This window comes from Nannospalax galili, unplaced genomic scaffold (assembly GCF_000622305.1).
Source record: "Nannospalax galili isolate Female #2095 unplaced genomic scaffold, S.galili_v1.0 scaffold95, whole genome shotgun sequence".
Classification (NCBI taxonomy): Eukaryota; Metazoa; Chordata; class Mammalia; order Rodentia; family Spalacidae; genus Nannospalax; species Nannospalax galili.
In genome coordinates this window covers 386,111-410,634 of record NW_008342393.1, presented here as the reverse complement: position 1 = coordinate 410,634, position 24,524 = coordinate 386,111, and the positions used below count along the sequence as shown (strand labels likewise).

Sequence of the window (24,524 nt, the reverse complement as noted above, 5' to 3'; positions counted from 1 at the left end):
TGATTACTGCTGGGTGAGGAAGAGCTGATTTTCTTAAAGGGAGGGATTCTAAATAGGCTGACTAAATCTCAGAGGATGAACTTGCACTGAGGGACATCTGGGGACACTAACTTTACATGATAGGCCTTAACACATATAAACTCCACTGGGGGGGCATGGGAGGGTGCCAAAGGGTAAGGTGGTATTAAAGATGATTTAATGTATGAAATACACAAAATTCAATAAAAATTAAAATATATATACATATACACAAAATTCAATAAAAATTAAAATATATATACATATATATGTATATATATATGAGGTGGAGCGTGATTGCAGAAGAAATCGGATGTCAACCTCTGGGCCTCTACACAAATTTTCACACACATGCACCCACACACATGCAATACAACTACATGAACACACACACACACACACACACACATACACACACACACATACACACACCATAAAAATAAAAGGCTCATCACATCCTTCTTTTTCCCTGTCCCGTTTTATGTGCCAAGATTTATTGTAACATCTTAAGATGGGCACACAGTCGCTCCGAGTGTCTTGAGATTCTAAGCAGGCAAGAAATCCTAGGGCCTTCTTTGTAGCTTTTCCATGGTAAGCAACATTGTTTTCAGTGGGAAGGAGGAGGAGGAGGAGAGAGAGATCAATAATACATCACTGAGCTGAGGAAAGCCTCCTTTATTCCTTGAAGGAAAGAACCCACTTACTCATTACTAAAAATATCAAATAATACAAAATGCCGGCCGAAGAGCAGTCTCTTTGACTGATCATGGAAACTTGGCCTAGCTTTAAAGCCTAGGTCTCTTGCTAATGTCTTTACAAATTTTAAAGACATTTTATTGTTAGTGGTAGCAGCATGTATATGTATGTGTGCATGATGTGGGGCGGGGGCAGGGCTCATGTGCAGCACATATATGGCAGACAGAGGGCAACTTTCATGGAGTTGATTTTCTCCTTCCACATTTATATGGGTTCTGAAAATCAAACTCAAATGAAAAACTCAAAATGATATACCTATTCATCTTGGCTGAGAAGATATCTTGTTGTATATCTGATATAGCGCCTTGAATTCTTGAAGGAAAAAAAAATCAGAAAGGCTTGTTAATGCCAGCATGCTAGGGTTTTCAGCTGAAGTTCTAGAAGCTTAGAAAAGGTGGGGAGAGGAGGCTTCTAAATCATTATTTGTAGCTTCCCCCAAGCTTTTTTGTTTTGCTTGTTTCTTGGGACAAGTTCTCAACACTAAGTAGCCCATGCGGTCCTCAAACTGACTATCCTCCTGCCTTAATGTCTATACCAGCTCTCCCCACTTCATCTTTGAAGACTCGTTCCCAGGAGAGCCCATCGACCACGTTAAAAATGATACACCTCCCTCCATCTTTCTGCATTCAACCTCTCTTATGAATTAAAGGATGGAGGAAGATGCTACCCAACATTTTCTGAAACAGACTCACAGTAATTTTATTACCAAGACGTCCTTGGCTATTTGATGATGGTGTGTCTGTGAGCTAAGTTTTCTGTGTAGGTTTTTCTTTGAGTGATTGTGTTTCACATGATCTAGCTGCTTAGGGATTGGCCTCTATGCTGAGCATGGACTAATTTTGGGTACATTTGTGACTATAACAAGAGTGCCCCCATGCCCCACATGCCTGCCAGTCCATCTCCGATGCCCTACGGTCATAGTGGGGTTTTTGGTCACTCAACCTCTTCAGAATGCCCTGGTTTTCCATGGTGATTCTCACTAGCTGGAGGTTCCTTGCTTCTCTGTTTAAGCTGAAAAACACAAAACCAGGATGGGCAAAGAAGGAAATGTTTCTCCTGGACAGTGGAGGAGGAAAGGAAGGCCTGGTGACTTTTGTTTTTGTGTTTTTTTCTTTTAGTCTATTTGAGACAGGGTCTCCCCGTAGCCCCAGCTGGCCTGGAACTCTCTATGTAGACCAGGCCTGCCTCTGCCTCTCAAGTGCTGGGACTACAGGTGCGTGCCACCACACCCAGCTTGAGGAAAGGAAGGCCTAGTGACCTTTGTGTCCCCAAAGCAGGGACAGTGCGCTCTGGGAAATGTGCAAATTATTTTCAGGTTTCTGTTAGTGGTCCTCCATCTACTGCCTGCTAGGAGATTCTACGTCGTTGGTATGGGATTGAGCTCAGACTAGAGCCTACTCTAAATTACTCCATCTTGGGTAAAATAGTGCTTTTACAAACTGTGCCTTGACATGAGAGACTCCGTTTTACAAGCAGCTTTTGTTTTTGTTTTGGTCTCCCTGTAGCACCAGCTGTCCTGGAACTCACTATGTAGACCAGGCTGGCCTTTTACAAGCAGCTTTTGATGGATGACTCTGCACAGGTAGATTCGTGGACAGCATCATATGTCCAGTACCAGTATTGGTGTGAATTGGGATTGTAGGGGCAGATGGGCATATTAAAACCCTGTAAGAAAAACTAGGCTCAGGAACTTATCTGACACCAGACTGAGGAAAGGGTATCCTCCCTCACCTGGACCCCATAAAAAGGTGGACACCTAGCCCTGGGGTGATGATGGCCCCCACTTATCTGTCATCTGACCACTAAATGTGAGGGTCAAAGGACAGACAGGCAGAGAACTCCCGACTGTCCCAGGGGTTCATCTCAGTTGGAGTCCCCACTGATGGTGCAAGCCAGCTTGAGTTGCCATCTTCTCATCCTCCTGTTCATCATCTGAACCTGACACCCCTCTGTCCATCCATTTGTTTATCTGGCCCCAGTCCTACCCTTCTGCCTCTGCATCTAGACTCAGCTCTACAACTTAACCTGATCCCATTGCCTGACTCTAGTGCCATCAACTTCTCCAGTGAGACCTCCATCTGGGTTATCTTCATCAACACAGAGACTCTTGTGTCCCTATTAGTTTCCCAGTTTTGGCCTCTCAGGCCTCTTTGAAACTCCTTGAACAACTCACCTTTAAGGCTTTTGACACTTTAACTTACAAATACATATATATACATAAAGAGAGATTTACTGTGTGATGTGAAGTTCTCAATCTTCTTAGCTTGGTCTCTTGGTTTTACACATAATAACTTCCTCTGAACATTCCTATCTCACTAAAACCCAAGGGGAAGGTTTAATTTGGTTTCCCAAGCATGGGCTGAAAGAACACTACCTTTTAGAAAGATATTCATTCCAGCAGTCCACCTTGGCAGGGCCTCGATGGGCATTGGCAATTTTCTGACACAGTTGCTTATTTTCATATTCGATTTTGTTGATTCTCTTTTGTTCACCCTGACAAGAAACCCCACCATGGTGACATCAACACTGTGCTGCTCCCACACACAGTAGCTGAGCATCACCCTCCACTGGGACTGTTAGCAAAGGGGGCACACAGAGCATAGGAAACTGGGGGTGCTGGATAAGAGTGGAGGAATGTTAACAAATCTTTGGGTTAGATGGTATCTCTGCAAGGCTCTGGGAAATCGAGCTTCTTTAGGATGAAGATTAAAAACCAATAAAATATAGGGGTTAGAGAATTGGCTCATTGGTTAAGAGCACTGGCTGCTCCTGCAGAGGACCAGGGTCCAGTTCCCAGCACCCACATGGCAGCTAACAACCATCTGTAACTCCAGTCCCAGGGGATCCAACACCCTCTTCTGACCTCCACAGTCACTGCATGACACTGGTGCACTTACATACATGCAGACAAAACACTCATAAAATTTTATAAAAACACTATTTAAAAAAAAAATCAATAAAGCTGGGCATGGTGGCACACACCTTTAATCCAAGCACTTGGGAGGTAGAGGCAAGCGGATCGCTGTGAGTTCAAGGCCAGCCTGGTCTACAAAGTGAGTTCCAGGCCAGCTGGGGCTATAGGGAGACCCTGTCTCAAAAAGACCAAAAAATAAAATAAATAAAAAATAATAATAAAATCAATAAAATACACCTGCAGGTGGCGAGAATACCTGGAGTTTGCTCAATTTTAAAATGTAATGTGTGTGCGCCATTGGAGGTTTGGTATCGACAGCTGGCTTCACTAGAGAAGAGGATAAACAGCAGAGTTACAGTCCAGGAATCCTAACAGCTTAAGAAAACCTGCCAGACCACCCTGAGCCCAACCAATGAACACTAACTACAATTTAAATTCTGCCTGTGAAATCTAGCAACTTCAATTTGGTTTAATTTCCCAAACTGACATCTCTGAAGAGTTTTGAACAGAAATTTTAAAATGCTGAGGCCTAGTAAAAGTAAAATTCACAGAGATGGCTGGGGATGTAGTTCCGTTGCTTGAGTACCAGCCTAGCATACCAGAGACCTCAGGTTCAACCCCCAAACACTGCCTAAACAAGGTTAGTGGCACATGTGCCTGTAATCCCAGTAGAAGCCAGAGATTAGGAAGTCAAGGTCATCTTTGGCCCTCAGCCAGCTCCTGGCCATCTGAGTTACATGGGACCCTGCCCGAAATTCATAGAAATAAATGTCCTCATGTTGGAAACGTGGCTTTGTGGTTAAGAACACTGGTTGCTTTTGAAGAGGGCCTAGGTTCAGTTTCTAGCACCCACATGGCAGCTAACAACTGTCTGTAACTTCAATTGTAGAGGATCTGATGCCCTCTTCTGACCTATGTGGGCATTACACACGTGGTGAATTTATATACGTGCACACAACTCACACATAATTTTTAAAAAATATCCTTTCAATCCACCATCAGCACCTCTTTCCCACCCCTTCCCAATGTTACTAGCCAGTCTATTGAGCACTGAAGTCTTATCCTCTTTCTAACTTTAGCTCTGAAGAGTTTAAAGTGAATCCTTCTAGCATACGGACTCACATGGACTCCCGGATAGAAGATACATTTTGTTTTTTATTATAATCTCCTCTTGACCAAAGCTCAGCAGATAAGGCCATATCATTTCAAAGCCAACTCTGGTGTGGCTTCCCGTCACTATCTCTATGGTGGATCCTTTTAGAACCCTGAACAGTAATGCTCAGCTCCAACTTCCCACATACCTATTTGTATTCTATTCTTGTGCAGTATATAGTGGCCAAAGTCCAGTTTTTTTCTCAAAGTTGTGCTTTGCCTGTGATTAGAGACGATAACAGGGTAGGCAAGGTAATCCAGAGAACTGTTCATCTTCTCCTTCTAGTCCCACTTCAGAAATGAGACATCTTGGCTCCTCTGTGAGGAACTTAGCTGTCCCTGTGACAGGGTGTCATAATACCCTGTTATGACATCAGGAACAGGTTTCACTGAGTGAGAGAAAAACCATGTCTGCCTGCCTCTGGGCATCTTTTAAAATTTTTATTTTTGCTTTAAACTCATTTTTTAAGTCGACATAAAATTTATACATATTGATGGGGTGTGGAATAATACAATACATATATTCCGTGTGTAATGACCAAATCAAGGTAAGTAGTGTTTTTAACTCTTCAAGCTTGTATAGTTCTGTGTTGGGCTTCTGTTCTTTTGTGTTAACCTAGGTCTAAGTCAAGATGAAGGGAGAGGGACTCAGAAGCTCCCCACCTGCCTGGAAAGTAGATGTTGCCAAGACTGAAGGGGAAAGGAGAGGTTTAATTAGGAGAGTCCCACATAGCACAAGTTCAAGTTCAGGGAGGAAGGAATTCCAGCTCTCTGTTACACCCTTAGAGCTCAAGCGGTTTCTACTGCAAGGTTTCCCTGAAGATTTGAAGGCATAAGCTTTTCTGGGAAGTAAAACATTGGATAATTGGATCCAATTCCTTCATTCTTCAGATGAAGAAACTGAAGTCTAGAGCATCAGCAACATTATTTAACTAAGTTAGTGTAGCCAGATGCAGTGGTACACTTTGTCATCCCAGCACTGGGGGAGTGGAGGCAGGAGGATCAAGTTCAACGTCATTCTTGCTACACAGAAAGTTAGAAACCAGGGGCTGGAGAGATGGCTCAGCGGTTAAGAACACTGGTTGCTCTTGTAGAAGACCTGGGTTCAAATCCCAGCACCCACATGGCAGCTAACAACTATCTGTAACTCCCGTCCCAGGGGATCTGATAGTCTCTTCTGACATCCGTGGGCATTGCACGACATGGGTGCACTTACCTACATGCAGGCAATACATGCATACGCATAAAATAAAAATAATAAATAAAAATTTTTAAAAAAAGAAAAGAAAGTTAGAAACCAGCCAGGGCTACATGGGAGCCTGTCTCAAAAATGAAAATAAAAAATAAAAAAAAACATGAAAGAAAAAGACTAAGGCGGCTGAGCTGAACTCAGGATGTGTGTTCTGAATTTCAGAGATCATATTTGCCCTATTTGGGGAAGAATCTGTTCTTTTTCACAGCAACTGGAGAGGGAAGCATTCATTTAGGAGAGAAGCTGTGTCTTTTGCTCTCAATGGAAGCTCAGTAAAGGCTGAACTAACACCATGTGGCTCATAGTAAAGGAGCCAGGGTCACCTTCACAGTAGCACAGGGCATAGACCCAGGGAGTGTGCAACACATTCACTGAGAAGAGACGACCAACATTTAATGAGTGCTCACCATCAGTGTTGGGTGCTTTTCTTGAATTAAAATTTTATTTTTTATGTGCATGAGTGTTTTGCCTGCATGCACGTAAGTGCACCTATGTTGTGCAATGCCTGTGGAGGCCAGAAGAGGTGAGCTGATCCCCCGGAATTGGAGTTACAGATGGTTGTTAGCCATCATGTGGGTGCTATGAATTGAACCCAGGTCCTCTGCAAGAGCAGCCAGTGCTCTTAACCACTGAGTCAACTCTTCAGCCCCTCGAACTTTTTTGAGACAGAGTCTCATGTATCCCAGGGTGATCTCAAACTTGCTATGTAGTGAGGATGACATTGAACTTCTGATCCTCCACCTCTGCCTCCAGTACTGGGATTACTGGAATGTACCATTGTGTCTGTTTTCCCAGTTTATTCAGTGCTAGGGATGGAACCCAGGGCTTTGTGCATGCTGGGCAAGCAACTCTATCAACTTAGCTACATCCCCAGGTTTTTTAATGTTTCTTGAATCTTTCCAATACCTTGAAGAGTTAGGTATTGAATATTCCTTACTGAAATGCTTGGGGCAGAAGTGTTTAGGGTTTTAGAATATTTTAATATATATGAGATATTTAGGGAATGAATCCAAGTCTAAACACAAAATCCATTTAGGCTTTACATATATATATGTATGTATATACATTTGTATATATAGGCTTTATATATATATATACTGAACATATTTTTGTGCAATATTTTTAAAATTTTTATTTTCAGGGACTGGAGAGATGACTCAGTGGTTAAAAGCACTGGCTGCTCTTGCAGAGGAACCCACATAGTGGCTAGTAGCAGTTCATAACTCCAGTTCTAGGAAATCTGATGCCCTCTTCTGACCTCCACAGGCATTGCATGACATGGATGCAGTTACATGCAGGCTTATACACATAAAATAAAATACTTATGCACATAAATAATAAATAAATACTTATAAATAATAAATACTTATACACATAAAATAAAAATTTAAAAAGTTTTTTAAAAATTTTATTTTCAGCTGGGTGTGGTGGTGCACCCTTTAACCCCAGCACTGGGGAGGCAGAGGCGGGTGAATCAAGGTCATCCTGGTCTACATGGTGAGTTCCAGGCCAGCTGGGGCTACAGGGAAACTCTGTCTCAGACAAAAGTTTAAAAAACCTTTTTTTAAAAAATTTCAATTGTGTGCCTGTGTTTGTGCGTGTGAATGCTGGCGCCTGTGGAGGACAGGGGCATCAGGTATCAGATCTGTTGAAGCTGAAGTTACAGAGGCAGTTGTGATGTGAGTGTTGGAAATTGAACTCAGGTCTTCTGCAATTGCTGAGCCATTTCTCCAGCCCCCTTGCACAGTATTTTTAGTGCACCTGATTTTAGACTGCCATCTGTCACAAGAGGTCGGATGTGGAATTTTCCACTTGTGTGTGTCTACACTCAATAGTTACAGATTTGTAAACATTTTTGATTTCTAAATTAAAGATGTTCAAATTGTATTATCCCGTCTGAACCCCTTCCCCACTTTTATTCCCCACCAGACTCAGATTAAGTAATTCCCCAGGGTCAGAATGCTAAACCTGGCTGTCTAGAACCCCACCTTTAAAAGCAGGATGCTGATTCTCAATTTTGACAGCAGTCCAGATCCAGAGTAGGGCTCCTCGCTGTGACCTTGGTAGGGATCCACCTCCTGGGGTGGGAAAGCTGTGGCCTAGGTATTCGGCAGGTGTGGGTTGAGGAGAAGATGCTGTGTTTCTGACAAATGTGTGTTTGGCGGTGGGAGAATAGATCCCAATGATGCTGTTGTGCAGCAAGAAAAATTCACAGCAAAACCCAGGGGTGGTTGGCATCTTTAAAAAAGCGACACCTGGGTGTACCCCAGGCGTCCTGCATTTGGCCACTGGAAGTGACTGCACGTCCCAGTTTTATAGACATATACGAAACTGCCTTAGCCAGGGTGAGAGAAGACCCTTGACACTGGAGTGGTAGCACTTCGTCCGGGGACACGCCCCGGGGGTCCTGCGGCGCATGGGCTGCGGCGCACGTCCTTTGCGCAGCGCCTTGCTGGGCGCCCTGCAGCTCCCCGCACCCCGCGGGCCCGCCTTCGGGGCGGGACCCGGCAGCTCCCGGCTCAGCCCCGCCCAGCTGACCAGTCTCCCTTCGCTCGCTCCAGCCCCGGCGCGCAGGGCCCGGCCGCCGCCATGGCCCGCCCGTTAGAGCTCTCGGTGCAGGATCTCAACGACCTGCTGTCGGACGGCAGCGGCTGCTACAGCCTCCCGAGCCAGCCCTGCAACGAGGTCATCCCGAGGATCTACGTGGGCAACGCGTGAGTGTCCCCGGGTCGCGTCCCAGCAGCCCCTCCCCGGGCGCCCCGCCCACCCGGGGGCTGGACTGGGGCTCCGGGCTTGAGGGTCCCTGGGCGCGGTCGCGGTCCCGGAGGCCAGAGCAGGGGCTGGGGACCCGGCTGGCTTCGACGCCCACTCCCGCGCGTGGAGCGGAGGGGCTGGACTTGGCCCCCGCAGCCCTTCCGGGTCGCAGGCGCTGAGATCCGAAGGTGCGGCCCGGCTCTGCCCTTGGCCGCCCAAGCTCGGGGTCTGGCTTTGGGCGGGGTCGAGGCTCCCGTGTTCACTTAACAGGTGGCCGGTCTCCTCGCCCCGCGCGTCATGTGACAGCTGCCTGGTTCTGCAGTGAGGTCACCATGGAATGTCTGCCTTCGTTGCATGGCAACGGACTGACGTCACAATCCAGGCGTGGAACTTTTCTTCTCCCTGTAAACCCAGATCTGGGAATCCAAATACCCCCAAAATATCCTAAATAAAAAAGTAGAAAGTGAGCCAGGGAAGTTTCCTGAGCTCTCTTTTCCACTTTCCAGATAAGATTGGTCTTCGATGGGATCAATCAAAATGACAAATTCCATAAAAGACCTGAGCCATCTTCTGGAAATTCCTTCCAACCTTCTCACCACCAGGAAATGCATTTATTACTGATCTCTTAGGAGTTCCTATCAAATTGGTTTTCTGTTAGCCAGCCTACTAAGAAGAATTTTCTCAGCAGCTGGAGTGAATCAGTAGTAACCATTCTGACAGGTGCTAACCCACCAAAAGCATGGATGGATTAGTGTCCTCACAGCCTGGGGAAAGCCCAGCTTGGATTTTCATGACAAGGAAGACCCATTTATCAAAGTCCTAAGCTCCATGGGTCCAGCTCAAGGACTGTGTGTCAAAAACTGATAACCAACCCTTCCTCTCATTTTTTACATAGTAGGAAGTGGTAGCTCAGAGTAACTGGGGGATTATAAGGACCTGTCGGTAATACATTCATGTGTGTGTATTCTGTCCTGCATCTAGGATCTGTTGCCTAAACTACCAAGGTCTACCATAGAAATAAGTTGGCCGTAGGACCAGATTGGGTTCATGTTGCCCACATGCCCCAGCCTCTTGGGGATTGGCTTCGTTCTTTGCGTCACTCATTTCCACATGGAGGACCTACTGTGTGTCACACTGTGTGATGTTCATTTGTAGCAATGGCAGAGATGGTAAATTTGTTGACTGTTGAATTTATATTAGAGAAGGGAAGTGAAACAGGTGCTCTGTTCTGTATTCTGTCTACCACTGCTGTGCAGTCTTGCTCAGTGTGCTGAACAGGAATGGCTAAAACAGTTTCACAAGGTCAGTCCGAGGCCCAGTGACTGCAGAATTCTAAGGGACCTACCAACTACCCAAGCAGCCGGGAGGGTGTGTGTGTGTGTTGGGGAGGGGGGGACTCGGTAGCCTCTGGAGCCTATTCCCTAGGGGCAGTTTTCTTCCCAAGGCTTGGTGGTAGCCAGAGGGGCAGGTGTGATGGCTGCCAACGAAAATACATTCTTTGCCCTCTGTGCAAATCTAACCTTCACGTAGGGGTACTCAACGGGAAGGGTCAGCTGCATACCTAGTGCCAAGAAGAATTGGGTTTCCTCACCCATCAGGAGATCCTGAATAAAATGAGGGTTCCAGCTGCATCCTCTCAGGGAGTGAGGGAGGCTGTGTGAGCCAGTTTGTGGATACCCAGTGCTGCCATGACACACAGATGAGAGCATGTAGGAGGTACTGCTTTATAAAGCACAAACTGCTATTTAGATTGGGGTGGTGTTGTGAGGAGAGCCTCTTTGTTCATTCAGGCCAGGTATCTTATAACCCCCATCATTCTTTGGGGGCTACCTGCTCCTCAGTTGCTAAGATATTCCTGGGAGCCTCAGAAATGTAACTAATAGGGTATGGCAGAAGGGGTTGATGATCAGGGGTCCTGACATGTGACAGTTTCATTCTTTCCGCAGTCACTGCCAATTTATTCAATACCTACTATGTGTCAGGCACTGCTGTAGCAGGTACTGAGGGGACAGACCTCCTTGCAAGGAACTCACAGACTGGACCTTTGAGCAAATACGTATGACCCTGTTTTGGAATATTAACCCTTATCATAGAGTTAGGCTCTATCAACAACACAAGCCCCTTTAACACTCAGGACTACTCCAAGCAGTATGTATTGTTATCCTCATTTTACAGTGGGGAAACTGTAGCTCAGAAGGTTATGTGGCTTGCTTAAAGTTGCCTGGCTGATAAATGGCAGGGCTGGATTCAGACCCAGGCACTCTGGCTCCAGCGTCTATTTTTGTTTTATTTTATTGTTTTATTTGGGTCTCACTGTATAACTGAGGCTAGCCTCAAACTCAAGATCTTTCTGCCTCAGCCTCTTGAGTGCTAGGATTGCAGGTGTGTGCCACCATGCCCAGCTCTCCAAAACTTTGTCTGGGTTTCAATACCATCACCACAATATAGGAACTTTGACAGCGCACTAAATGAAGGGATCTGGGGAAATACACAGAGGGTGCTGTAAGATGAGAGGGTGGATGCCTACAGAGAAGGTGGGGAAGGGTGGCAGAGGGAACAGCATGGCACCAAACCACAAATCTATTTGGGGAAGCTGTGGGTAACTGGATATGGCTAGACTAAGGGGGAAGATCATGAGGCAGGAGACACTGCAGAGGCCAGTAGGTAGCAGGCTCCTTGCTTTGTTAAGAGGCTCAGATCCTTCCTCATCTTCTTCACCTGGGACTGCAGCAGGTCACTTCCTCATATTTGGCTACTGTCTCCCATCCAGGTCTGTGGCTCAGGACATCTCTCAACTGCAAAAACTGGGCATCACCCATGTCCTGAATGCTGCCGAGGGCAGGTCCTTCATGCACGTCAACACCAATGCCAACTTTTACAAGGACTCTGGCATCACTTACCTGGGCATCAAGGCCAATGACACACAAGAGTTCAACCTCAGCGCCTACTTTGAAAGGGCTGCAGACTTCATTGACCAGGCCTTGGCGTACAACAATGGTAAGGGGCTGACACCCAGAACCATGGGGAGGCAGCTTTCATTTGGGCTGTCCTAGAGAGCAGGCCTCAGGAACAAGTCTCCTTCTGGACATCCTATTGTTTGCCATCCCCTGAGGTGATGACTGGGGCCTTTAGATCTTGTCTCTTTGCTTGGCAGGCCAAGTGGCCTCACATTACATAAACAATCCAACTCTTTCTTTCACACAGTGGCAGCATCAGGGTCCTTGCCTTTAATTTTATTTAGGCACAGCATTGGTTTCTAGGCATCTACTCCTCACTCCCACCCACGACTCAAGTAGCTGTGATAATGGAAAAAAGGCTTATTGCTGTCCACATGAGAAGTCCTGAGGGGAAGGAACAGTGGTTGGTTGATTCAGTAGCTCAATGGTGGGGTCTAGACTACACTCTTTCTCTCCTGCCCATCTCATGACTCCATGGTGAGATCTGGTCACCATAGCTATATTATATGTATGTATTAGTTTCGTTTGACTGTGACCAAAGGAACCAAGACAAAAGTTTGAAGGAGGAGAGACTTTTATCTGGGCTCACAGTTTCAGAGGTTCAGTGTGGGTTCAACTGGTCCCATTTGCATGGACAGGACATCAGAATAGGGGAAGCCTGTGGAAGAGGAGGCTGTTTTTAATCTCATGGCAGACAGAGGTGAGGAAGGGATCACGGACCAGCTAGGCCCCTTAAAGGCAAGCCCCCAGGGACCTACTTCCTCCAGCTAGGCCCTACTTTCTTTTTTTAAAAAAATATTTTATTATTTTTATTTTATGTGTACGAGTGTATTGCCTGCATGTATGTGAGTGTACTCAAGTGAGTGCACCCGTGTCGTGCAATGCCTTGGAGGTCAGAAGAGGGCTTCAGATTCCCCTGGAATGGAGTTAAGGACGGTTCGTAGCCACCATGTGGGTGCTGGGAATCAAACATGGGTCCCCTGCAAGAGCAGTCAGTACTCTTAACTGCTGAGCCATCTCTCCAGCCCCTACTTTCTAAAGTTTCCAAAATATCCAAAAACACTGCCACCAACTAGGGATCAAATGTTCAACCCGTGAGCTTGTGAGAGCCATTTCATGGCCTCTCAGCCATACAGAGGGCAGGAGCTGAGCACCCACTTTTCTCTTGTTTCGATGTGGGTGTGTGTGTGTGTGCTGTGCAAATGTGGAGGCCAAAGGTTGACAATGTATGTTTCCTTCAGTCATGCTCCACTTCAGTTATTTTTCATTTTTTTATTTTTCAGTCTTTTTGAGACAGGGTCTCCCTGTAGCCCCAGCTGGCCTGGAACTCACTATGTAGACCAGGCTGGATTTGAACTCATGGAGATCCGCCTGCCTCTGCCTCCCGAGTGCTGGGACTAAAGGCATGCCACACCATGCCTGGCTCACATCAGTTATTTTTTAAATTTATTATTTTTATTTTACTTGTATGAGTATATTGCCTACATGTGTTTAAGCGTATCCTTGTCGTGCAGTGCCCACAGAGGCCAGAAGAGGGCGTTAAATTTCCCTGGAAATGGAGTTACAGACAGTTGCTAGCTGTCATGTGGGTGCTGGGACTCAAACCTGGATCCTCTGGATGAGCAGCCAGTGCTCTTAATGACTGAGCCATCTCTTCAGCCCCTCCACTTCAGTTTTTGAGGCAGGGTCTCTCACTGTACCTGGAGTTCACTGATTTAGCCAGGCTGCAGGGATCCACTTGTCTCCTCCTCCTTAGCCCTGGGGACTTACAGAAGCATGCTGTACATGTGGCTTCTATGTGGATACTGGGATCTCATGCTTGAGCAGCAAGCACTTTCCTAACTGAGCCACCTCCCCAGCTTGTGTTTCCTTCTAAGAGCAAGTGACCCATTCCCCCAGACTCTCCCAGTTTAGCTTTCGTACTCCCTTATTGGCTAGGGACTCATGTGGCCACCTCACAAGTGGGACTGGGTGGCCATAACTGGCCTTACGACGGTCATCAGCCTAGAGCTCTCAGGTTAAATCTCCCAGCCATGCTTCAAGTACTTCCTGAAGCTGCAGACAGAAATTAGGACCAAGGAGAGCCAGCTGGCTGACGGTCAGACCAGGCATTCAGCTGAGAGAGAAATCCTAGAAGTCCATAGGGCAGATAACTGCTGAGCACACTGGTTCTCCTGGCTCTTCTGTCACCTCTTCCTCCCTCTGATGATACACTGGATTGTGTCTCTACCACACAAATGCTTCCTGGGCCCAGCCACTTCCCTATCCAAGAAATTCCCAGAGACAGCTTCCTACCTACTGATGCTCAGCACACATTCAAGGCTCCCAGAGATTCTACTGATGGGGGAAACTACAGACTCTGAAGTCAGGGCCTTTTGGTCCCTCATGGTCCCTGTCATCCCCACCCCAGAGCCCTTCTCTATCTGTTCTGAACTTCTAACTCTGGGTGGATGGAGAACATGGCTCAGTTAATCAAGGCTTTGCTCTTCACACATGGTAGTGGTTGGTCACACACTCCTGGGACTCAGAGTACTGAGCCTTCGTTTCCTTGTTCTAGTCAATCAGGAATACTTCGTGACTTGTTTTAACCTCCTGCCTTGGTGAAGGTGGGCTGGGTCTTTGGTATAGAAAGCTCTCTGCCTTCCTCTCCCCTGTCTTCTGGCAAACCCTTCCTTAGCCCTAGCATAGCATCCTCTCTTCCATGAAGCCTGACCTCAGGCTGGTTTATGGGGAACCAGTGGGGTCCCTGGCTTCTCCCCAGTACCAGATGTAGCAATCGGCATATTCTACAATGGATTCACTGAAGACGATTATTGAACAAGTGGCAATACATCCCAGGGTTCTAATGCCTTGTGGGCATGTTACTAAGATGGATTGGGCACTGGCCTCCAACTGCGTGCAGGACTCCAGGGACTAGGAATCCATCACTAAGAGAGTTATGGCCTGGAGAGATGGCTCAGTGGGTAAAGTGCCTACTGAACAAACATGAAAACCAGAGTTTGGATCCCTAGAACCCACATAAAAACTGAATGAGCATAATGGTCTGCCTATAATCCCAGCATTTGGGAGGCAGAGACAGGAAATCCCCAGAGAAAGCTGGTTAGCCAGACTAGTAAACAGTGAGCTCTGTGTTCAGCAAGAGACCTTGCCTTAACATATAAGGTCAAGAATAAATGAAGACAACAGATGCCAACTCTAAACCTCCACATGTACTTGAACATAGTGCACCACACACATGCATTCATACATGTGAACACACATACCCACCCTGGGGTACATTGCTCACATAATTTTAAAGAGAGAGTGAGCCAGGCAGTTGGGAGGGAGGCTGGTATACTTAGAAGAGAAAGCAGGCACTTGTTTCTGGAAGGATCAAAGAGGGCTAGGCCTGGAGCAGGGTAGACTCTGTGCCCTGGAGGCACTGAGCATGCTCCGGGTGAGAAGCAGGATGATGGCTGCTCTGCAGAGGGTCCTACTGTCCAGTGGGGGCGGGGCAAGCCCACCGAGTGCTTTGGGTAACAGCCAGAGAGGGAAAGGCAGGAAAGTGGAAGATTCCCATCATCTGGTGTAGGAGGCTCTGGGGAAAAAGAGGGGTGTTTTAGGGTAGGGTGAGGAGTGCAGAGATGCTGTTGACTCTGGGTCAGTCATTTTCCTTCCAATACAATGTCTGTGAGGAGGTGTGAGTGCTAGCCACTAACTCACTAAGCAAATAGAAGGGTGCCAGTGTATACTGGAGATGGCAGGGCACACCAAACCCAGCACCTCTAGTCCTCATTCTAGAGAAACTCATCCCTATAGGATGAGCACACAGGTGGCTGGGGCCACCGAGGGACTCCCAGTACTGGTTGATGTTTATTGAGTGCTCTTGTGTACCAGGCACTAGCTGGGGCTTTGTTTCTATTTTATTTTGTTTTGTTTTTGAGACAGAGTCTTGCTATGTCTCCCTGGCTATCCTGGAGCTCATTCTGAATCCTAGCCTTGTGGGGGCAGTAGGCCTTGTCACCCACACTTTGGGGACTAGACTTCACCCTGCAAACGTTGGTGGATCAGACTAATATTTCAGAAGGATTTCCAGCTGTCAGTGGACTGTGGATGGGCAGTGGTGAGGGTAGAGGGAGAGCTCCATTTGGAGGAGAAGACGAAGGGGCACAGATGAGAGATGGCAAGGACATGAGCTAAGCACTCTGTGTGGGAGACAGGTGGTAGGAGAGAGAAGCCAGCCTTGTGCCCTGCCCCCATGGGAGGTGTCCCTGAAACAGTCAGGGGACTTTGCTGACAGTGATCTTTGGCAACTCTCCTCCCTCCCTCTTTCCCTCCTTTTATGCCTCCCTCCCTTCACCTCTACCTCCCTCCTTTTCTCCATCCCTCCTTTCATCCCTCCCTTATTACTGTCTTTGCCCCTCAGGAACTTAAAGGAGCATATTTCACTGGGAAGGAAGAAGTAAAACAGAAACAGGGAGGAAGGAGACTACAAGGTGGCCTTAGCAATGGGAGTGACTTATAGTTTGCAGGAAGTTGGGCAGGAAAGGCCTTCCTGGGAAGGTGATCTCAGCAAACCCCTTGGGGGAAAACTACAGGCAGGTGGCAAGCTGGAGTTCAGGGAAAAAAAAAGAGGGAATGACTATGGAGTGGAGTGAGGACCATTTGGGGAAGCCACACGGTGGTTGTGTGTGTGTGTGTGTGTGTGTGTGTGTGTGTGTGTGTGTGTATTTGAAATCCATTCTTTTTTAAAAAAATTATTGGGGCTGGAGAGATTCCTCAGCAGTTAAGAGCTCTTGCAGAGGACCTGTGTTCAATTCCCAGCATCCACGTGGCAGTTAACAGCCATCCATAACTCAAGTTCCAGGGGATCCAATGCCCTCTTCTGACCTTCTTGGGCATTGTACGACACAGATGCAGGTAATACACTCATACACATAAAATAAAAATAATAATTAAAATGTTTTTTAGAAAAAGAAAAAATTGCTGAGATATAATTGGCATTCAATAAGGTATATGTACTTAATGCGACAGTTCATTAGGTCATTAAGTTTTGGCATGAGTATACACCTATGAAGCGCTTACCACAATCAAGATAGTGAATGTGTCCATCACCCTCACTTTATGTCCCTGGGCAGCCTCTCCTGCCTTCTCTACCTTCCGTTCCCAAGCACTCACCAGTCTACTTTCTGTCACTAGAGACCACTTTGCATTTGTGATTTTCTGTCAACAGAACTACACAGCGTGCTCTGTTTGCTCTAGCCTTGTTCACGCTAAATGTTTATTGTGGGAGCTGGAGAGATGGCTCAGAAGTTAAGAGCACTGACTTCTCTTGCAGAGGACCTGGGTTCAATTCCCAGAACCCACATGGTAGGTAACAACCATCTGTAACTCCAACACCATCTTCTGACCTCCTCGGGCATTGCATGACATGGGTACATTTACATACATGCAAGCAATACACTCATACACAAAAAAATAAATAAATATTTTAAAAATATTTATTATGAGTTTTGTTCATGGTGTTACCTCCATGGTTCATTCTTTTTTAAAGAATTATTTTCATTTTTTGTTTGTGTCCGTTGAATGTATGCCATATGTGTGCAGGTGCTATGAAGGTCAGAAGATGTCATCAGATCCCTTGGAGCTGGAGTTGCAGGTGGTTGTGAGCCATCTGATGTGGGTGGTGGGTGTAAAACTCAGGGGCTCTAGAAGAGCAGCAAGCTCTCTTAACTTTTTTTTACAAGCAGTATTACATTTTATGGATATACATGGTTTGTTTATACAAGCTACATACATTTGAGATATTTCCTTGTTTTGTTTTAAGCAAACAAAGGATGCTGCTTTATAGCGGGGCTGACCTCAGACTTGCCATTCTCCTGCCTCACCCTCCTGAATGCGAGGACTCCAGGCATTTGTGACCTGGCTTCATGTTTTGTTTTTGATTGAAGGATAAATTTGTATAGAGAAGTTCCACGTCACAAAGTGTGTAGTTCAGTGAACAGCACACTCCTAAGTACCAACCCCCAGCTCCCCAGAAAGCCTACCATGTGTTCCGTCCAGTCTCTGTGCCCCATCCATACTTCCTGAGTTATCACTGTTTAAGCTTCAAACAACATAGTTCGGTTGGGCCTCTTTCCTGCTTTCCAGAATCATACTGCATTTGTGTGCCTTACACATGTGGAGTCCCAGGATTAAACTCAGATCATCTGGCTTGGTAGCAAGCACAATACCCACTCACTGGTCCATGAGCCATCTTGCTGGTTCAGTTCTCCTCCTCCCTTTTTTTTTTTTTATAGAGTCAGAGTTTCACTCTGTAGCCCAAGCTGGCTTGGAACTCTCAGTGACTGTTGCCTCTGCCTCGGCCTCTCAGAGTGTTGGGAGGTTATAGATATGTGCCACCAGCTAGGTCATTAATTCCTTAACATTTATTTATTTATTTATGTGTATTTATTATGCATGTATATAGGTGTGGGTGTGCACATGCCACAGCACATATGTGGAAGTCAGAGGACAACTTGGAGAAGTCAGTTCAGTTTTCTCCTTCTACCATGTGGATTCTGGAAATCAAACTCAGGTCATTAGGCTTGGTGGCAAGTGCCTTTACCCACTGAACCTAGATTGTCAATTCTTATTTATTTGTTTGTTTGTTTATTTGTTTATTTATTGCCTGTTAAAACTTTTTTTGGATTTATTTATTTTTATGTGTATGAGTGTTTTGCCTGCATGTGTGCAAGTACATCACCTGTGTCAGTGCCCATGGAGGCCAGAAGAGGGCGCCGGATCCCCTTGAACTGGAGTTATGGATGGTTGTTAGTGGTCATGTGGGTGCTGGGAACTGAACCTAGGTCCTCTACAAAAGTAACCAGTGCTCTTAATGCTGAGCCATTTCTCCAGCCCCTAATTCTTGTTATATATCCAGTCTATTGGTTTTTTTTTATTTATTATTTTTATTTTATGTGTATTGCTTGCATGTAGGTAAGTGTACCCATGTCGTGCAATGCCCACAGAGGTCAGAAGAGGCTGTCGGATCCCCTGGGACTGGAGTTACAGACAGTTGTTAGCTGCCATGTGGGTGCTGGGATTCGAACCCGAGGAACCCGGGTCTTCTGTAAGAACAACCAGTGTTCTTAACCGCTGAGCCATCTCTCCAGCCCCCTATATATCCATTCTATTGCTAATGTGATCAGTGGGGAGGCCCTGTGGACAGTGCTGCCTATCTCACTGAAGGTGTATGCACACTCCAAAAGAACATGAGCCGGATACCGCTGCTGGGTTGTAGGTGGCTCAGGTATTCAGCTTGAGCACTTTTTTTTTTTTTTTAATCGCTAGTCTTCCATGGTGGTTAGGTCTCTTCACACCCTGTCTTAGTCACATGGCAGTTGCTCCACATCTGTCATATCTGATACTTTGTGTCTTTCATTTTTATTAATTTGGCCTTTCTGGATGGGATGCAGAGGCTCTCAGCTTCACTTTATGGAAGAGCTTCGTCAAGTGTGATACAGTTGGACTTCCCCAGTCATCATGTCTCCCTGTTTCTTGCAGGCCGGGTGCTTGTCCACTGCCGTGAGGGATATAGCCGCTCCCCAACGCTAGTCATTGCGTACCTCATGATGCGTCAGAAAATGGATGTCAAGTCTGCCCTGAGCATCGTGAGGCAGAACCGTGAGATCGGCCCCAATGACGGTTTCCTGGCCCAGCTCTGCCAGCTCAATGACAGACTAGCCAAGGAGGGGAAGTTGAAACTCTAGTGCACCCACAGCCTCTTCTCCAGAGGTCTGACCAGGAGGCCCTGGCCACCATGTTTAGAAAACACAGTGTACCCTGCTCCCAGTGTCACAAGGCACTTGCCCACATTTCTGTTCCAACACTGCCCTGGACCCCTCACCCTTAGGGAGCATATAAAGAAGCTTGCTGAGGAGGGCATTCTTGCTCCCTGGTTGTCCTTTCCTCTAATGTCTGTCCTCTCCCTGAGGTGGGGGCTTCAAGGGGAGGCCTGTAGCATACATGCTTCTCCATGGTCCCCGGACAGGAAGGCCTGTGGGTGTGTAAGGCCTGAGACTCTCAAGGACACTCCTCATGACCTCCCTCCCAGGAACACCTGGGTTCTTCCTGAGTGGAGACCTCGGTGCCTTGAACCTGGTAAAGGAACTATGCAAACACAGGCCCTGTTTGCCCCACACCTGTCACCTCATCCTCATAGCCTCCCGCACCCTGCTTTTGGGCAGAGGTGCACTGTGAGTTCTGAAGTAGAGCGGGGAGATGGGTTATCTGTGGATGAAATTTCCATGAAGAGGCTGCATTTTAATTATTTCCTTAGAATTAAAGACACCACACTAAGAGGCCCTTAGGTGGGCAAACATGTTTTCCCGGAGGGCTGTCCTAATTCTATAGAATGTTTAAAATGTGCCTCTTTGGAGCTTGTGTTCCAAATTTGCTGCTTTGGAGCCTTTCCCCTTGGATGGCTCTGTCCCTTTGCTTGTTAGAAGAGTGATGCCTTGGGCAGGGTTTTAGTTTTCTTTTTTAGAAAACAGGGTGTTGAGGCCCAGCCTATTTAAAACTCTACCAATTGGAGAATTACAACGGTTTCACCCTGAATTATAGTGTTGGCGAGCCCAAGGCACTTGTGCTAACTGCTTTTTGCTATTCTAAGAACAGAAGGAGGAAGTTAGCTAATTACAGCCCATGTACGTGGGTGTGTCATGGGGGTGTGCCTGTCCACAGGAGGCCAAAGGACAGCAGGGAAATGAAGGGTCCTTGCATTTATCCTGCTTGTTGATGGGTGGCTCTGATGGCCCCTTGGAGCTGGTACAAGAGCCCTGGAGGGACTTGCAGGGCAGAAATGAGATGTAGTGTAGCATCTGGATGAATCCATCCTTTATTGGGGAGAGAACAAACAAAAAGAAATGACCTTTTAAGGACTTTTGGAAGATGGTGATGAAACACAGTAGATCTCATGTGTGTGCACATTTGCCACAAATTGAACACTGTCTTCTTGGGCCTTTATGCTCTTGTTATTTTGGAAAGTCATGTGATGTTGTGTATCTTCAAGGTCTGGAAGGGCAGAGTGGTGACACTCAGCCACCACCCTGATACCTAGCACATAGGCATCTCCTAAATGTCTGTTTCATGAGAATTGAACTGTTTGAGTACCCTGTGTATACAGGATGTTGTTCCAGTAGGGGAACTAGATCCCAACAGCCTCCATTCCTGTAGGATCTCTTGCAGGGATTTGCAAAGAAGTCTTACTTGAAAGAAATATCAGGGATTTCTGTTGAATGTTTAAAATGTAGCTTTAAATTAAAAACCCAGCAGTGTTAATGGGTCAAGGTGAGGGATGTGCCTTTTTCAGAGCTGTTGAGGCAAAGACAAGAAGCAAGTGCGTCTTAGGGCATCACTATAGGGGGTCAAGATCAGTGCTCACAGCTGGAGCAGAGCTGTGCAGCCAGGATGCTTGCTGTCTCCTGTTCTCTGTGACCACAGCAGCGCTGAGCAAGTAGGAGAACCTGCCATCTTTTCCAGAGTGAAATGGCCATAGCTGAACTGTGTGCCTCACTGCACAGTTTTCAAGTGGCTTTCTTGCTTGATCTAACTTGCTACTAACAATAAATAGTTGACAGAGCTTATTCATGCAGAGCTGTGCAGCCAGGATGCTTGCTGTCTCCTGTTCTCTGTGACCACAGCAGCGCTGAGCAAGTAGGAGAACCTGCCATCTTTTCCAGAGTGAAATGGCCATAGCTGAACTGTGTGCCTCACTGCACAGTTTTCAAGTGGCTTTCTTGCTTGATCTAACTTGCTACTAACAATAAATAGTTGACAGAGCTTATTCATGTGTTGTTTTACACACACACACACACACACACACACACACACACAAACACACGAAGATAACTTGCTACTAACAATAAATAGTTGACAGAGCTTATTCATGTGTTGTTTTACACACACACACACACACACACACACACACACACACACACACGAAGAACTGGGTTATCTGGTGGTACATGCCTACCTACAATCCCAGCACTTGGAAGGCAGAGGCAGGAGGATCACTGAAGTTCAAGGCCAGCATGGTCTATATATCAAGACTCCAGCCAATGGGTACATAGTGGGACTCTGTTTCAAATCATAAAAAATAACTGGAATTCAGGAGAATTAAGGGTGTGAAACCACCCCACCCCCCAGGAGTTGCACAGCTTTTAAAGTAAAATAGAAACAGAGTTTCAGGTTTGCTACTTGAAGCTGGATTTGTTCTTTGTTTCCGTGTTTATTCTCTAGAGTCCAGCTCCCAACAAATGTCCAGGTGCCCTGCACAAGCCACAGAGAAGAAAGCAAAAGTACAGGTCCCTGATGTGTTAGAATACAGCCACTCTTTGTCCAGGGGCACACGGCAGCCCTAAGTCAGAGCTCTCTGCTCTGCTACTGGAGAGACAGGAGGACCTGGAGTTGGGGCTCCCCTCCTCACACCCCTCTAGGTTATCACCCCACAGCCACTTTGTTCCCTAGTGCCTCCTGGAGACTTCTGTGTGGGGACATGTAGAGAAAGGGCCTTTGGGAGAATTCCTGCCTTTCCTTTGAGGCTACTTTGCTGAAATTTTGGGATTTCTTGGTTGGCTTTACCCCAAGAAAGGAAGGAAGGAAGGAGAAAAGAAAGAAAGAAAGAAAGAAAGAAAGAAAGAAAGAAAGAAAGAAAGAAAGAAAGAAAGAAAGAAAGAAAGAGAACCAGCCTATTGTGTTAAGAACCACCAAATCCCACCCACAAGTGGGATAGTTTTCTATCCCTTTGAAGTGATGGAATAGAAACTCAGGGTGTCCCTTCCCCCTCCCCAGATCTGACCCCTTTCTTTGACCAACAGAAATCTAGGTAAAATTACAGCGCCAAATGGTCTCAGTCTTAAAGCAGCCTGCCTGCGTTTTCAGAGGCTGGTCTGTTTCCCTGCCATTCTATTATCTTGAGAGCATAGACCATTACTTAACGAATGAGGGGGCTCTTCTAGGAGATCTCTAAGTGTGCATTTGACTCCTGCACTTGGAACTTAGCACCACTAGGAAAAGAACTCGCCTGAGTAATGACATGATAACCAGCAGGTGGCGCTGCATCCCACTGCGCTGCAAGGGAGGGTTCAGAAAGGGAAGGTTGGTGCCTTTCAAGTCACAAGATGTTAATAGTATTAAGACGCTAATGTTTTAATGAAAATAAACACTTATCAAGCTGGGCATGGTGGCACATCCCTTTAATCCCAGCACTGGAGGGACAGAGGCAGGTGGATCTCTGAGTTCCAGGTGAGCCTGGTCTACATAGAGTGTTACAGACCAACCTGTGCTACATAGTGAGACCCTGTCTCAAAGAACAAAACAAACACAAAAAAAGCACTGATATTAAATCTGAATATATGAGCTTTCCTCACAGGAAACTGTCATAAAACGTGTCAGATGGTCCTTCTGGGTCAAGATTCTATTTGGACTAAATAGCATCTCAGGGTAGAGGGCAGATCGGTCGGAAGCTTAGTTTTTGTTCCTCTTGCCTCCTGCCAGCTGTAAAGAGAATGACTTTGCTGGACAGAAATGGTTTGGGGGCAGGGAAGGTTGGCTGGGTGATACAGAGCACATGCACCTGCCTAGCATGGGCAGGACCCTGGGTTCCATCCCTAGCATTAGGGACAAAGGCCAAGTTTAATGTCTTGTATCACCAGTGTTAAAACACTAAAGTTGTAACCAAAATAAATGTCTTACCTTGCAAAGAAATGGGCTTTTTTTGTCCTTCTTGCCTTTTGTCACCTTTTCTTTTATGTGTTTAGGTTTAACCTTTTACGTTTGCCTTTTTTTTCATATTCTACCTATTTTTCTTTAAAAATATATCATTTTCAGGAAAGTTCCATTAGATAAACTTCAGATTTTCCATTCAAACTGCAATGACACAGATAAGAAAATTAAAATAATTTCTGGGTGAAAAAATAAATTCAAAGGAATATAGAATAGCAAATATTCTAGTATAATTCCCATAGATAAGCTGATATAAAAACCTTTCAGAAGTTTCACAACAATTGCAGGCATTGCATATACGTTGTGAATATAATTAATTCACATAAGTAATCTGTTAAATTTTGATACATGCCAAGTCCTATTTTCTTTTTTTAACTTTAAAAAATATTGAGAATTTCATACATGCGTATAAGGTGTTTTGATCAAACCCACACCCATTCCCTCCCCTCCAACTCCTCCCATATCTCATCTTTGTGTACTCCTTTTTAAAAAAAAAATGGGCCTTTTTGCTACTCTAACATTCCCCCCTCTGAAGAGGTAACCCTAAAATCTTTTAGGGATTAGATAAGAGCCCCCAAATACGTTTGGCATTTTTGGCCTTTGGAACAGTATGTTGCTAAGGGGCCCAAGGACATTTTGACTTTTAGCCAAGAAACTGGCTACTTTTCTTTGGGGTCTTTTTACTGTAACTGCCTAGCCAATTCCTACCTCCTATTCTTATCACACCATCCTCTGAAGAGGTTACCCAAATTGCTGATGGGGAATTGGGATGCAGATCACTCTGGCTTCTTCCATGCTGAACAGGGACACAGGGTGAAGCAACTGGAGTACCCCTTCAGTGGGTCTATCTAAAAGACTCCCAAATTGCACAACTCTTAACTGTAGGGAGAAAAGTCCTTGACTGGTGCCTAGGAGATGTGAAGGAGAAGTAAAGGCAAGAGTAATTAGCATTACAAGTTCTCGATGGGGAACCAGA

The 24,524-nt window shown here is 46.0% G+C and overlaps 2 protein-coding genes across 2 annotated transcripts; one reads left to right on the top strand and one right to left on the bottom strand.

Annotated features, from left to right (window-relative positions):
• Nucleotides 1-1,027: 1,027 nt before the first annotated feature.
• Cfap97d1 (CFAP97 domain containing 1) lies at nt 1,028-5,171 on the bottom strand. The gene is made up of 5 exons (XM_008838140.1): nt 4,990-5,171; nt 3,945-4,015; nt 3,149-3,267; nt 1,662-1,785; nt 1,028-1,086 (listed from the first exon to the last, which is right to left on the bottom strand). Exons 1-5 carry the CDS (start codon nt 5,111-5,113, stop codon nt 1,030-1,032), a joined length of 495 nt encoding a protein of 164 aa, XP_008836362.1. The 5' UTR covers nt 5,114-5,171; the 3' UTR covers nt 1,028-1,029.
• A 3,447-nt stretch (nt 5,172-8,618) lies between these two features.
• Dusp3 (dual specificity phosphatase 3) lies at nt 8,619-21,408 on the top strand. Its single transcript, XM_008838139.3, has 3 exons — nt 8,619-8,806; nt 11,617-11,843; nt 19,328-21,408. Exons 1-3 carry the CDS (start codon nt 8,682-8,684, stop codon nt 19,531-19,533), a joined length of 558 nt encoding a protein of 185 aa, XP_008836361.1. The 5' UTR covers nt 8,619-8,681; the 3' UTR covers nt 19,534-21,408.
• Nucleotides 21,409-24,524: the final 3,116 nt, after the last annotated feature.

What these genes read in the sequence shown, in the direction of transcription:
- Cfap97d1 (XM_008838140.1), bottom strand. Translation starts at nt 5,113, where the DNA reads ATGAACAGTTCTCTGGATTACCTTGCCTACCCTGTTATCGTCTCTAAT. An exon ending in CAAGAATAGAATACAAATAG is followed by an intron (nt 4,016 to 4,989) that starts GTATGTGGGAAG and finishes CCTCTTCTCTAG; the next exon opens with TGAAGCCAGCTGTCGATACC. An exon ending in TAAAATTGAGCAAACTCCAG is followed by an intron (nt 3,268 to 3,944) that starts GTATTCTCGCCA and finishes GTTTCTTGTCAG; the next exon opens with GGTGAACAAAAGAGAATCAA.
- Dusp3 (XM_008838139.3), top strand. Translation starts at nt 8,682, where the DNA reads ATGGCCCGCCCGTTAGAGCTCTCGGTGCAGGATCTCAACGACCTGCTG. An exon ending in AGGATCTACGTGGGCAACGC is followed by an intron (nt 8,807 to 11,616) that starts GTGAGTGTCCCC and finishes TCTCCCATCCAG; the next exon opens with GTCTGTGGCTCAGGACATCT. An exon ending in GGCCTTGGCGTACAACAATG is followed by an intron (nt 11,844 to 19,327) that starts GTAAGGGGCTGA and finishes TGTTTCTTGCAG; the next exon opens with GCCGGGTGCTTGTCCACTGC.